This window comes from Perca flavescens, chromosome 13, assembly GCF_004354835.1.
Source record: "Perca flavescens isolate YP-PL-M2 chromosome 13, PFLA_1.0, whole genome shotgun sequence".
Lineage (NCBI taxonomy): Eukaryota > Metazoa > Chordata > Actinopteri > Perciformes > Percidae > Perca > Perca flavescens.
In genome coordinates this window covers 26,255,266-26,269,208 of record NC_041343.1, presented here as the reverse complement: position 1 = coordinate 26,269,208, position 13,943 = coordinate 26,255,266, and the positions used below count along the sequence as shown (strand labels likewise).

General features: G+C 41.8%; 2 protein-coding genes across 2 annotated transcripts in view; one reads left to right on the top strand and one right to left on the bottom strand.

Moving 5' to 3' along the window:
* capn5b (calpain 5b) overlaps positions 1 to 13,943 on the top strand; it is a 53,272-nt gene that overhangs the window by 29,769 nt on the left and 9,560 nt on the right. Inside the window, exons 4-6 of the mRNA XM_028596148.1 lie at positions 7,697 to 7,905; positions 8,705 to 8,897; positions 13,310 to 13,503. Coding sequence (XP_028451949.1) covers positions 7,697 to 7,905; positions 8,705 to 8,897; positions 13,310 to 13,503 — 596 coding nt within the window. The remainder of the gene's footprint in view (positions 1 to 7,696; positions 7,906 to 8,704; positions 8,898 to 13,309; positions 13,504 to 13,943) is intronic.
* ompb (olfactory marker protein b) lies at positions 3,577 to 4,059 on the bottom strand. Its single transcript, XM_028594792.1, has one exon. The coding sequence runs from the start codon at positions 4,057 to 4,059 to the stop codon at positions 3,577 to 3,579; it is 483 nt and encodes a 160-aa protein (XP_028450593.1).

The following is a 13,943-nucleotide window of genomic DNA, read 5'->3' as shown; positions in this document are numbered from 1 at the left end:
TAGGCAACAAATGTATTACAGCATGGTCGGACCATAGACAGTATATATATATATATATATATATATATATATATATATATATATATATATATATATATATATATATATATATATATATCGGACCCAAGGGGGTAAGCTTCGCTTCAGAACTCGAGCCATCTATGGCGCCATTTTGTTGCTAACTGGCCATCACCTCCTGTTAGCATTCCGCTGACCGCCATTTTTTTTTACGTCACTTGACTGCGAATAACTTTACATCAGAAATGTTTGAAGACTCTATTTGTCCGTTGTTTAGTTCCAAAGAAACACGACAATGTATAAAAGGCTTCATTACCTTGTACCTCACGTTATGGCTCCGTAGCAGACGCTTTTGTAAAAATAAGCTAAAGATTGTGTCATAACCAAGTGACTTACTGTCGCATAGTAGAGGAATTAGCGTATAGTACAGGAGAAGCTCGCAGGCGGTTTCGACTTACATGAGCTGTTTAGGTTTAATTACTAATGTTAACTAGCATGTTAGTGATCAATAATTAGCCTGTGCCCATGTTATCTCCTTACATATACCTACACTCTCCGTATCTGTAAGATTGGGAATGATTGAGATTTCTCTTGGCACAGCTACCAGAAGACTTACAACTTTCAGACACGTTGCTCACGTCACATTCTCTCAGTTGGAGGTTGCGCAGTAGAGCTGGCCATCACCGGAAAAGTGTTTCTAATAGCCTTCACTGGTCTCCGTCCAGAGCAACGGGGTCTATTGGTCCATTATATACTGTCTATGATCGGACCCCGCACGTAGCTGCCCGTTCTATTCGCCTCGGAAAAATAAACTGGATAAAGTTACATTCGGGGCTACACACAAAACATTCGGGGCTCAAGACACGGCAAAATCGGCTGATGCCGCTCCTGGTGTAAACCGGGACATTTTAGCGTCCCGACAGGCTTTTGTCGGGACTCGGGACAAACATTTGAAAATCGGGACTTTCCCGGTCAAATCGGGACGTCTGGTCACCCTAATCTCACACGACTATTTTGCAGCGGCTCTGTGCAGAGTTTAGCGCCATTGTGATTGATTTAAAGAAAGGCCACTAAACCAGACCAAGTTTTCCTCCCATCCCCGAATGCTATGTGGAGTAGCCCGACCCTCCTCCAGCGCGCTTTTAAGGAGGGTCTGGCAAAGCGAGACTATTGATTTGTATTTATTATAAGGACCCCCATAAGCTGACGCCTAGATGACCAGTTAGTCTTCCTGGGGTCCAAAACAACATTTAATCAGACAATATTAAAACATTTCATGACATATATGACATATTTTTAACCGCACAAATAAGATTAAAAAAAAAAAAAACTCATGATAAATAATTTAAGTGAAATGTATCTTTCCTGTGATAAAACCAATGTTACTTGGGATATTATTCCACAAAGAACTTGCTCTGTAAATGAAAGTTTTTTTCAGGTTATTGGATTTTGGTATAGGCACAATCATCTGCCCCATACTGGCTCCTCTTGTTAAATAAGTGTGGATATCTGAACTGTAAGTTATGTTATCAAAATAAATGAGTTTGAATAACAGAGTGCAACAAACTAAGCACATTGGCCAATAGTCTTTTTTCAACCATTTAAGACGTTCATGCATTTTAACAACATTGGACCCTGGCATTGTTGCATCTCCTTACATGTTCTTCCCTCTTTATTAATGCAAACTATAGAGAAAGGTGCATTAGAGATCCTTGAATCTATACCCTAAATAACTTATCTGTCTTCTGTTTCAGAGATTTACTGTCTTATGACCTAAAAGCAGTGTGAAGCCTTTTACACACGGATGTGTAAACCTTTGCATGAGTATTGTCACAATACATCCACTATAGCTTCAGTCCAAAACTAGTGGTGTCATATTAACAAACTATATTATTTGAACTGTAGTGAGCTTTGGAGTTTCGGGTGTCAGGATTGTTCTGAAATGTTCTTTGGCATCCATCTTGACAGAGGAAACAAAGTGATTACCGAGGTTTAATGGGATTTGAAACAAGATGCCATGGCCTGTTGTAGCGAGATGCTGGATTGTGACAGTCTGCTCCGAGAGAATGTTAACATATTGGCATGCTTACACAGTGTCTTTACCCTCTGTTTGTCTAGCTCTGTTTCATCGTACAAAACACACAATCATCGTCCAAATCCATATCCAATGAGCAGCATGTTTACTGCTTAATTCCTCCTTTTTTAAACATCTGCAGTTTTTAGTTAAGGACTTTATTATAGGACTTACCTTTATAGGGAGGGGGGGGGGGGGGCACTTCATGTTATTTTTCTTCCTTGCTGAGACCAACATAATAAAAATGCAGTATACACAATCAGGATGAGACTTATTCACTTTCTGACGGAGAGTTGGATGAGAAAATGGTTAACACTCTCATATTTGCCGTTAACTTACAGGTTAAGGTTACAGCCAGCAGCCGTAAGCTTAGCTTAGCACAAAGACTGGGAACTACTTCTTGGTCAGACACGGTAACTTTCCGGAGTCTCGACTCGTTGCCTGGCAACTTCTCAGAGCCAAGAAATAGTGTATCCCATAATCCTGTGAAAAACAGCAAATTTGTCATTTTCATTCCTTCGTATTTATCCGGATTAAACAAACAAGTCATGTTTAAAAAACAAGTGTTAAAATATTGTCTCGTCTCGATCTCGTGAACCCAAGCTCGTGTCTCGTCTCGTGAGCTGGGTGTCTCGTCATACCCCTAATATTTATGCATCCATTTAATTGAGACTCTTGAAAATGTGCAGCATTGGACTCTGGAAATCAGAGAATGGTGTGATGGTTCAGGTGTCAAGTTAGTTACATGCTTTCAACCAACAAGAAACAAGTCTAACACCTCCTGACATCTCAGTTATTTTCCTTTCTCTCACACCTCATCTGACAAGCGTCTTCTCATTCACAGTCACAGTTACTGTTTCATCCCCCTGTTGCAGGGTAAAGCAGGGAGTCCTCAGGAGGAGAATAGAGCCGGCGGCTGAGAGATGAAATCCACATGCCCCCCCCCTCTCTTGTTTGTCAGGGTCACCATGCAAGACGGAGATGGATGAGGCAGCAGGAAGGAACCTGTTCCCTCGTCCACTGGGGCATATACTCAAGCACACACACACAAGTGCACGCTGTCTCTATCCATTATCTCACATGGGACTCATTTCTACCAAACCCGTCAGGGCTGGCTGTTTGTCAAAGAGGAGGAGAGGGTGAAAAACACTTTTGCTCAACACAAGCCCAGAAAACGATTCATGTTCAGACATTGTTTAAAAAAAAAAAAAAAAAAAAAGCAGATACACCTTTTTGATTTATTCGATTTATTTGTATTTAGCTATAACTAACATCACAGAATACAAAGAAGCAAGTAATATCTTTTGTACAGGTTGTCAGATGATGTAATATTGTAGGCTTTCTCTTGTGCTAACAAGTAAGACAGCTCCATCCGTGCAAAAAAGCAGGTTTAACCCAAAATTGACTTTGCTTCCTCAACTAAAAGCACACAAGCACAGAAGAAGAGTTTGTAGCAAGTAACCTATGTCCAATTTCTTGAAGTCTCAGCTGTCCACTGTGAAGGCGATGGAGCAGTCGACAGTCTCAGGGCTGCAGCCGTCTGCAAATGCGAATAGGAAGTACATCACCTTCCTTACCTTGGCCAACTCTGCGATCCTCTCACCAAACTCGTGTGCGTCAGCCTCGTAGCACTGGATGGGCGCGTCACTGGCGTCGCCTGCCGCCCTCCAGAAAACCCCGACGGGCTCCAGCAGCTGGCGTGTCATCAGGTTGGTGAGGTCGGGCGTCCAGAGCTGTGAGGTGGCCGTGACGGCGAGGCGTCCCGTCTGGGCCAGCTGCACCATCCACCGCGAGAATCGGAGGGACTGTTTGGAGAAGTCCAGTCGGTACACGGCCTCGTTGGGCAGCAGCAGGCGTTCACCGTCCTGCCTCTTCTGGCCTCGCTGCTGCAGAGACTGAACCCGCAGGCGCATCACCTCTGTTAGTTGCGTGTCCAGCCGGAAGGGCAGCTCCAACTCTGTAGACATGCTTGAACGGCACACAGCAGCAGGCTGAGAGGTCGATACCAACTGCAAGGCTGGATTAGATTGGCAACTGTGTCGAAACTAAGCGTCTTCACTTTGTCTCTGTCCTCTTCCTTCGGTCCAGTAACTCTCTCTGTGCTCCTGTGCAGTTTGCATGCAGGGGAGGGTGGGTCTTACACAGACATACAGATTAGTTGAGGTGCTAGGCAACAAGATCTAATGACATTTGCAACCACGGCACAGGGTTTGCCCTTAGGGGAGTTTAGTACTGTTTGTCACACATTTGTTTGTCTCGGGTTTTTGCTTGGCTACAAATCTTTGACTCTGATACCAGACACGAAGTGCTGTATTACCAAACTCCTGGAGGCTTGCATTAGCAAAAACTATTTTGTAAGAGCAAGGTAGCTCCTTTGATGTTGGCGCTGGACTCTATGCGGTGAGGGGGAGGAGGAGGGAGTGAGGGGAAAGCCTCTTTGTTCCCCTTGGTGTGCATTTTGACAGACAGCAGGGGAAGCCGAGTTGCCTTCTGCTTGTGTTTCTGGTCAGTTGTCAGGTCACTTACCTACCAGAGTTCAGCTGCTGCATAGCGACACTTGGCCCAGATGAAAGCTGAGATAGATAGAGCCTTCGCTCTCTCGCTCTCCACAGTGCAGAGTCGGAGAATAGGCAGTGGTGGGGTGGAGTGCAAGAGAGATTGCCTCCCGAAGGATTACAAAATGACTGTGAGGTTTCTGTGGTGCAGGGCTTTGTTTTTTTTTGTTTTTTTAAAGGAGCTGTTGCTGCTTCACAGAGCCGGTCCTCTGGGGAGGCCAGATTCTCTCCATCAGCAGGGTGTCACCTCCTGTAGAGAGGTTTGACAGGAACTGCTGTTCAGTTAGCGCACTTTGACATCTCCAAGGACACCCGCTGGAACACTGTCACTTAACTCACGTGTGGTGTCGCTCACTGCGTCATTTGCTGTTTTTATAGCATGCAATAACCCTACTGGTAGAGGTTTTACAGGTGCTCTTTCGCAGGTCGCCTTTAGGTTGGGTGCTCTGTTACGACTCTGAGTCACAGTGGTGTCTTGGGAAAGCAACACTTCATACATTTTAAAGAGCAATCACAACAAGATGTCAAGCAGAAAATACTTGTATGTGTGTGTGTGTGTGTGTGTGTGTGTGTTTCAAGCCCCAGCAGGCATCTGTTTGTAAAGAAAAACAGCTCTGATAAACCCACTATGCACTACCCTGTTGGCTACAAAAGCATCATAATGTATTCTGGCAAAATCAAGCCATTTATTGTTTAGTTGAATGGTGCAAAAAAGTTTGCAAACCTTACTGTTAGATGCAGAAACCTAATATAAGGAGAGCAACAAAGAAAAGGGCCATAACAAATAAATAACTACAACTTAAATGTTTCCCATTGTCTTACAGTCTAAAAACACTAAGGATCTGAGTATTCTGCACTCAACTGACAAGAACAATAACGCATGCAGCAGCCGCACCTACACCTAGTGTGCTAAACACTTTTAATTCTATGTGAGGTGCACAGTGGTATGGAAAAACAGCACAACAGTCCTAGTGTTTGCATAGCAGGAATGGAGTGACAGCGGTTAGGAAAATACAGAAATATAACAGTATCAGAAAGTCTGTAACCTGTGATGAGGGACAACAAATACAGTAGACACTGCTTCTTTTAAAAGCTGGGGGAGGCAGGTTATTTTTTTGTGTTGTTGGGCAAAGGTTCTATAATAATCTTTCATCATATTGTAATTCAAATGGTCAGAGAGAAAACTACACTTCTACACCTCCTCCTTGGCTCTATATTCAGGTTTTAGTAAATCTACCCATCATGGTAGACTTTGGCCAATCACAGGTCACTTCAGAAAGAGAGAGCGTTCCTATTGGCAGTTCTGCTAATTCAGATGCGCATGCACGTTCCTTCGGTGAAGGTTCTGATAACCATAGCGTAGCCAAATGCTCAGAACTGTAGATAATCCAAGGCTAAACTATTAGATAAAAGACTTTATTGTGATCAATCTTTATACAGTACAAAAAGAAACGATATTGTGTTAAAAAAGTACCTGTCCCTCCCTGCCCTCTAATGTGATTTCTGTTTTAATTTAGTTTAATATGGCTTTTCAATTAACCGCTTTGTTCACCTGTCTACCATATGAGTTACAGAGGGGATACGCAAAATCCCTCCCCTAACATGCAAAGGGTCTATCCTGCAAACATGTGTGTTATTTTCTGTGTTTTTCAGGTCACAATAAACAGCCTGAGATAATATCAAGATGTCTGCTCTTTTCCGGGAAAAGTTATATAGGGGATACAGAAAATATCAGGCCATTTTTTCACCTGATATTTTGTGTATCCCCTCTGTAACTTTAAGATATCGTTGTTAACCTTATTACGTTAGGAAAGACGCGTCGTTTGTGATTTAATAACATTTCGCTATAGAGTAATTGATCCCGGAAGTTTGAATCTGTGAATATCTTTCAAACTTTGCTCACGTTTATAAAACCGAGGGTATGGATTATGAATCCGTGCGAACAGTTTATGAAACCAAGGGAACGGATTTTTATTCAGTGCGCACGGTTTAGTTTTTTGTTTTTTTTAGCTGACCCCAGGGGGGGCTCCGTAGGGCCTCGAATCACAGTATGTCACCTCAAAGGGGCTTTACAGAGAAGACAGTACAGTCATTCTCATAGAATTGCTGCTATATTACGGCATCTGGATACAATTTATAAATATTCCATAATACATTTCCATATTAGTACTCACACAGGTCACTGTATGAAGCTGGTGCATTGCCCCTGTGGCATGCTCGCATGATGATGGGAGGGGCTGGGCAGAAACATAAATCATGCTTAACAGAAAGGTAACAGGCAGAGCTGAAGCTGGCGTTTTTATTTTTATTTTACCTCGTGCATTTTTAAGCCAAGGATCCCCTGTTGTCATTTAACCTTGATTTGTGCTATCCTGTTAATCTAGCTATCAGACATTGATGCTTTTTTAGATAACAGAGATTTTATATAAATTTTCTATCCTACAAAGAAAGGACATGACTGGAATACGAAGTAAATGCTTTTGAGTCAGAGATTTGAAAGTAGTCTTTCTGAGGTTTCTTTTAATGGTAAAGGAGTGTTATTATTTGTTCAACCATCTATTATATGTCCATATTTGACTGCACAATATCTTTTCTGCTGCTCTGTATTTTGCTTACTTTTTAGCTTTCAGCCATGGGTACATTTCTGATACCTGTGTATTTTTGAGATTTTATGTGAATACATTGTTTGTTGTTTACCTCTCTTGTGAAAGTAACAACTACAGCTAACAAAATGGAGGATGGGTTATAGGGGTTTCACTGGACCACAGAAAATGCAGGCAGCTGAAACGCACACACACACACACACACACACACACACACACACACACACACACACACACACGCACACACTACAGTTATTACCTCTCACCCATGTCCTGTTACAGCTGGATTTATGACTGAGAGAGCCAAGGGGATAAATTTGTCCCCTAATCCTAAATGCATCAGCAGACATGAGGGTACGCTGTCTCAGCCTGGCAGTCCACTCCACCTTGACATTATTTATGCTCCATGCTCTTCTTCCTCCCCTGCCACCCTCCTCTCTCTCCAGGTTATTCCCGACTGGAAGGAGCAGGAGTGGGATACAGAGAAGCCAGAATCGTATGCTGGGATTTTCCACTTCCGCTTCTGGCGCTTTGGTGAGTGGGTGGATGTGGTGATTGATGACCGGCTACCGACGGTGGACAACCAGCTGGTCTACTGCCACTCCAACGACAGCAACGAGTTCTGGAGTGCCCTGGTGGAGAAGGCCTATGCCAAGTAAGTATCAGTGCTGACAAATATACAGACCTAGTTTTAGAGAAGAAATACTTTTAAAAAACTGATAGATTTTATTTTAAACTTCTGCATACGTAAGAATAAACTTTAAAATAACACAAACGGTCTCATGCTTAAACAAAGACAACATACAAAGGCATAATAGACTTGTCTTTTTAAGCAATGCATGACTTGAATATGATGTGCATTAAAGCAACACCAAAGATTCTTTTGTACCTTAAAATACTGTTTCCAAAATGGTGTCAGTGGTTCATTAACTCGTAACAGGGTGAACGGCACTTTTGCATTCACTTTGCGGTCCTCTATCGGCTATAACCACACTATGCAAGTTTTCCATATCGCGTAGCAGATCTGTAGTTTCAATGAGACATAATGGACACAATTCCGCTTCCAACCTGTAGGGGGACCGAAGAGGAAAAGTGCTTTGGTGTTGCTTTAACTGCAGGGCCGCAACTAGTGATTCTTTTCATGATTGTTCGATTAATCATTTTGTTTACAAAGTGTCCGAAAAATTTCCATTCAGCTTTCCCTTAATCCAAGGTGATGTCTTGAAATGTCTTGTTGTGTCTGGCCAACTGCCCCAAACCCAAACATATTAAATTTACTGTGATATAACACTGAGAAAAGCAGAAGATCCTCACATTGAATAAGCTGCAACCAGCAAAATGACTAAAAATACTAATAGATTATCAACATAATTATAGTATATATATTTTTTGACAATCAACTAATGGTTGCAGCTCTAATACACACAACCCGACTCTCCTCCTCTTCCTGTCAGGGTTTATGGCTGCTACGAGGCTTTGGATGGGGGAAACACGGCTGATGCATTGGTAGATTTCACGGGTGGTGTGTCAGAGCCTGTGGACCTGCTGGAGGGTCAGATGGCAACGGACGAAGTGGCCCGAAACCAGCTGTTTGAAAGAGTTCTCAAAGTCCACAACAGAGACGGTCTTATCAGCTGCTCCATCAGGGTGAGCTAAGAGCTGCATGGCAGCCATAACTATGAGTTGTATTCACTGTTTGTACACATGAGCTTTATTTATTAATTCTGTAGTAAGACTTGGGCAGTGTTCAGATGATTTTTTCTAGGGGCTTCCTTTGTGTTGGCATTTTAAACTCTGGTGGATTTCTGAGGACTATGGTTAACTGCTCCTCAGATCTCTGCAGGGGAAATCCAGACAGCTAGCTAGACTATCTGTCCAATCTGAGTTTTCTGTTGCACGACTAAAACAACCTTTGAATGTACACATGTTCCACCAAAACCAGTTCCTTCACGAGGCTCTTTTGCAGAGGCGCCGTTGCTCTGTACGGTGCTTAGCACCGCCCGAGACAATCATTAGTTTTGCAGGTGTTTGGTCCCAAATTTTGTGCCAATCCATCTACGTAACATTTTAACAACAAACCATAAGAATGCCCTGACTCAGTGTTTTCTTAGCAGAATTTCAGAGCCTGTTCTCTGAAAATGGTCTAATTCATCAAAGTTGACCTTTTGTGCCCCGGAGCCCTTAAACATTAGAACATTTTCTGCTATGATTTTAAAATCCAGGGATGAAAAACTTTGTCTGTTGACTTTGTGGAGACACTCAGCCTATGTTTCGCTGCAGAGATAGCAGCCTCCTTTAGTGCCAAATCTCTGCATAAATTCTTTCTGCAACCTTTTTAAGTTATATGAGATTACACGAGGTACACACAAATGAATAGTACTTCTGGTCCATTTCTATGAATTTGTGAATACCTTTTCCTTTCCAAAATATTTGCACAAGGCCTAGTTGTTATAGGCACTTTTTACAGGGATGCCAGGATGATGGTAGATCTTAGTGGAAAACGATACAAGAGGAAGTAATTTATTGTGTACGTGTGTGTGTGCGCGTGCGTGCGTGCGTGCGTGCCTGCCTGCGTGAAGGATAATATTTTCTAGAAACCAAAGCACAGCAGTTTATCAAAGAAATCCTGGACATGCCTGCTGAGTGTTTCTTGTGAACTCATCTCTGCTTGTTAAGAAAAAGTGCTGTCTTGTCATGGTGAATTTCACTGTTTGGCCCTTGGTCCTCTGTCTCATGCCAATCTTATTCCCTGGTGTCCTGCTCCAGCAACGACTAATTCACAATCTCTTATTGTAATTCAGAATCGGGCGTAATTCAATTTTTAAATTAAATGGCTTTTTTATATGCATGAGTTTGTACACTGGATGGCCTATTGTTCAACTGCGTAGAGTAATGAGAGCTCCAAGAATATAACCAGTACCATACAAAAATGCATTTTCCACCTTTATCCATTGTTATTACTTTAACTTGTATTTCTCAATCATAAATTGTTATTCTGGGGACGCATGAATTATATGCAGATCGTCTGTCTGGGAGACCCTGTTATTACTGTGGATTGCTGATTCATTAATCAAGGAATCTAAGTGCTGCTGTTCTACTATTACTCTTATTTCATTTTCATCTTTCTTGGACATACTAAGAGAAAAAACAGGTCGGAATTAACAGGAGAAAATAGCCATGGTGGCACTGTGATCTTAGTGTCCAGTACAAGTCCTCACTTTGGGCCTGACCCGAAACTAACCCCAGTAAAAACCTACTCGAACCTGAGGCTGGCCTCACACTGGCTGCGTGGTGTCAGCGTGTCAGCTGCTTGGCCATTTTTATTTCGGCTCCCATGTTAACAGGTTAGATCTTGCACACTGCCTGCGTGACACGCACGTCTCAGGCGCAGCTCGAGCTGCGCCGAAAACGCGTGTACGCTAGAAATAGAACCAACGCCTATTTTTCACACGACACGCAAGCGTGTTGGAAACATTTCCAGGCAAAATAGAATAGGAAAAGATGTTTATATGTCATTTTGACACAAATACATATTAATAAATCACATTTTCATGTTTGAAAGTCTCTAGGTTTTGACATAAATGCAGATATTAATTAAATTTAAAAAATAATAATAAATAATAATTATTATTATATATTATTATAAATATTGCACCTGTCAATACAGAACGAAATATTCTGTAGCCTATTTTGCCGACGTTGTCTTTGCTGTAATCAAATCAGTATACATGTATGTTTAACATGATGTATACTGCTTGAGTGCAGTAAATCAATGGGAAACATACATGTGTACAGACAAGGCTAGCAGCAGCAGCAGCACCGCATCAGACACGTTTCTGGTGTGTAAAGACAGAAAAATCCATGCAGCCGCCACGCAGCCGACACGCAACTGAAACACCACGTTCACGCCACGCAGGCAGTGTGTGGCCGACCTGACATGCATAAACTAAAGAAGAGACCTGTGCTAAAGGGGAACCAAAGATATTTAGTCGATACAAAGTAGGAGGAACTATTTTGGGCACACCTGGTTCCCATGTATGTAAAAATCCCATTTATTTTATTTAGTTTTTTATATTTTTCCCGTAGACAATGTTCATGACTCACAGTTGGAGCACGTTATGAATCGCCATGAAACTCTCTTGGTTGAATCTCTGCACTAAAGATGATCAACTGCTTTAGCAAATATCTGATTCTTCTTTTCATAAAAAGTTGAAGATACAAGCTTGTGTACATAAAAACATCAAGGTAGACATTAACTACGACTCACAAGGTGCATTTTGGCAAGAAACATCCAATCACAGAGCTTAAATTATAATCTGCAGATTAAATGATTTTATGTTTAGATTCTGGATGAGTTTTGCATTAAGCTCATCATTTATTTCCCCAAAAATCTCTTAAGAAAAGAAAACACACATACTGCTACAGTAAGTCACGCAGATGCTGATTCCTGAAATTCATGCAAGGTATCATGTGGCTAGAGATAAAGTGGATACTATAATGTTATCAGAGTATAAACCCAGCCTTGGACCTTCCAGGGCTGTATACAGAGATCGTGGGGCCACCATGACTCCCATTAGCTGAGCAGTGGACTCACTCTGGGGATCAGTATTCCTTCTCTCAGCTCCTCTTTGTTTCAGGACTCCATTAAGTAGTACATCTATTTGTCCTGTCTGTCTGTGCAACTCTCTGTGTGACATATTAATCAGGCTCTCTCAGTTGTTGCAAGGATAATAGTGTATGAAATGTGCAGTGTAATATCAGAAAAACGCCAAATGCGGTGAACACATAATTATTGGTTCAAAGAACCCATTTTCTGATAACGCTGTCTAATGACTCTGCCCTCCTTTCCTTTTACCATCCAAGGCTTTTGATACACAAATGACACATTGCTCAAATTTGAAATTGTCACATCACTTTTTTTGAAAATCTTCCAGTGTCTGTGGTCTTCCAGTCAACAACAAAAAAATCAGAAAACTTGCCTGTAACAAGACTTTTGGATGGCGTTACAAGGTGCAAAATGGATGCACAACTTGGAACTGTGAGTGAGCCGCCCAGTAGCCTCTCTCCTCGAAAAGATTTATGATACATTTGGTACTAAAGAAACACTATTCGTAGCATCGGCTTCTGTCTCAAACATCTCTTTTGCAGAGCAGTTTATACTTAGGGTAAAACTGGATGTTACAACACAGCTAATAAGCTACGGCTCTCCGTTCCCTCAAAGGTCAGCACAGTCAATATGGCTTGCTACTAGTCAACTGTGCATTTGAAAGTAAAGGAGTGTAGTAAATAATTGCGGATATTCCATTAACATTAATTGATGTATGATTTAAATGTTTTTTTGTCGCAAAGTGTCCAAAAAAGAAATGCTTTGAAAGATCATTCCAACAAATGGTAAAATGATTACCCAAACTGTCCCTCTAAAACATCCATCACACCCGTACTTGCTGTCGTTGTGTACACAAACAATGTTCCTGCATTAAAGGATTATTACAGTATTGACATTATTAGGTGGTTTCATCCACCTGGTTTAGATAATTTGGCAAAGTTATTTTTACATGTAATCTCATCTGATTGTTTGAGTTTCTCTGTTATAGGAATGTTGAGTGTCCCCAGATCTTTGCAATTATTTAGGTGAATACGATGTTATCATGATCAATAGAAATAATGTCTAAAACTACAAAAGTAAGACCCACTTTGTAATAAAATGAAAATATTTGTTAAAGTTTCAAGCAACATCTGTACAATATAAGCAATCATGGTGCACCGCAATGTACCAGTTTTTTTAGTCCTGCCAGGGACCTTTGTTGGATCACTCTCTCTCTTTGGTTTCCTGTCATGTCTCTACTGTTTGTAAAACAGAAACCTTAATCTTTGTTTTCGGTTCCCAGACAAACCCGAAAGCAGAGATTTTAACAGCGTTCCTGTTTGCCCTTTTACCAAACACCTACCTGTATGTAATTTATCAGAAAAACTGCCAGCCTCCCTCTTTTACATATTTGTAGAAATCCACTAAAGAATCCTTTCCAATCACTAAACCTCCCTGTTTGGCTGTTTCCCAGGCAACCACAATAGAGGACATGGAGGCACGGCTGGACTGTGGCCTGGTCAAAGGCCACGCCTACGCCGTGACAGATGTACGGAAAGTGCGGCTAGGTCACGGACTGCTGGCCTTCTTCAAATCAGAGAAGCTGCAGATGATCCGCATGAGGAACCCCTGGGGAGAAAAGGAGTGGAGCGGCCCCTGGAGCGACAGGTAAATCACAACACTGCCACCTACAGGGATGGATGAAGTACTGCAGCTCATTAAATCATATCTTGTCTCCTTGAGCATTCTTCATCCATCTGTCCCACTTTTGCACAGTGATCTAGTCAGACGCATCCAGACCAACTCGAAAAATGTCTTTTTCTTTTGATATGTGACCTTGTTGTGACCAATTTAACCAAATTTACTGATTAGATCTTTAAAATGTTGAAGCGCACTGGTCCCCTTGGTCTCTCAAAATTTGACACACTGGTCTCAAAGAGATTGCGTGTGATGAATGAGCAAACAACAAATGACTCAACAAAGACAAACCCGTATAAAATGCCAAGAAGCCTGCACAAAATGTCATGTAGACAATGAAAAATGGAAATGCAATCAAGCTAATGGGCCACAGAGCAAAGACGAATGACTGAAGTCAGCCCTGTTGGAGC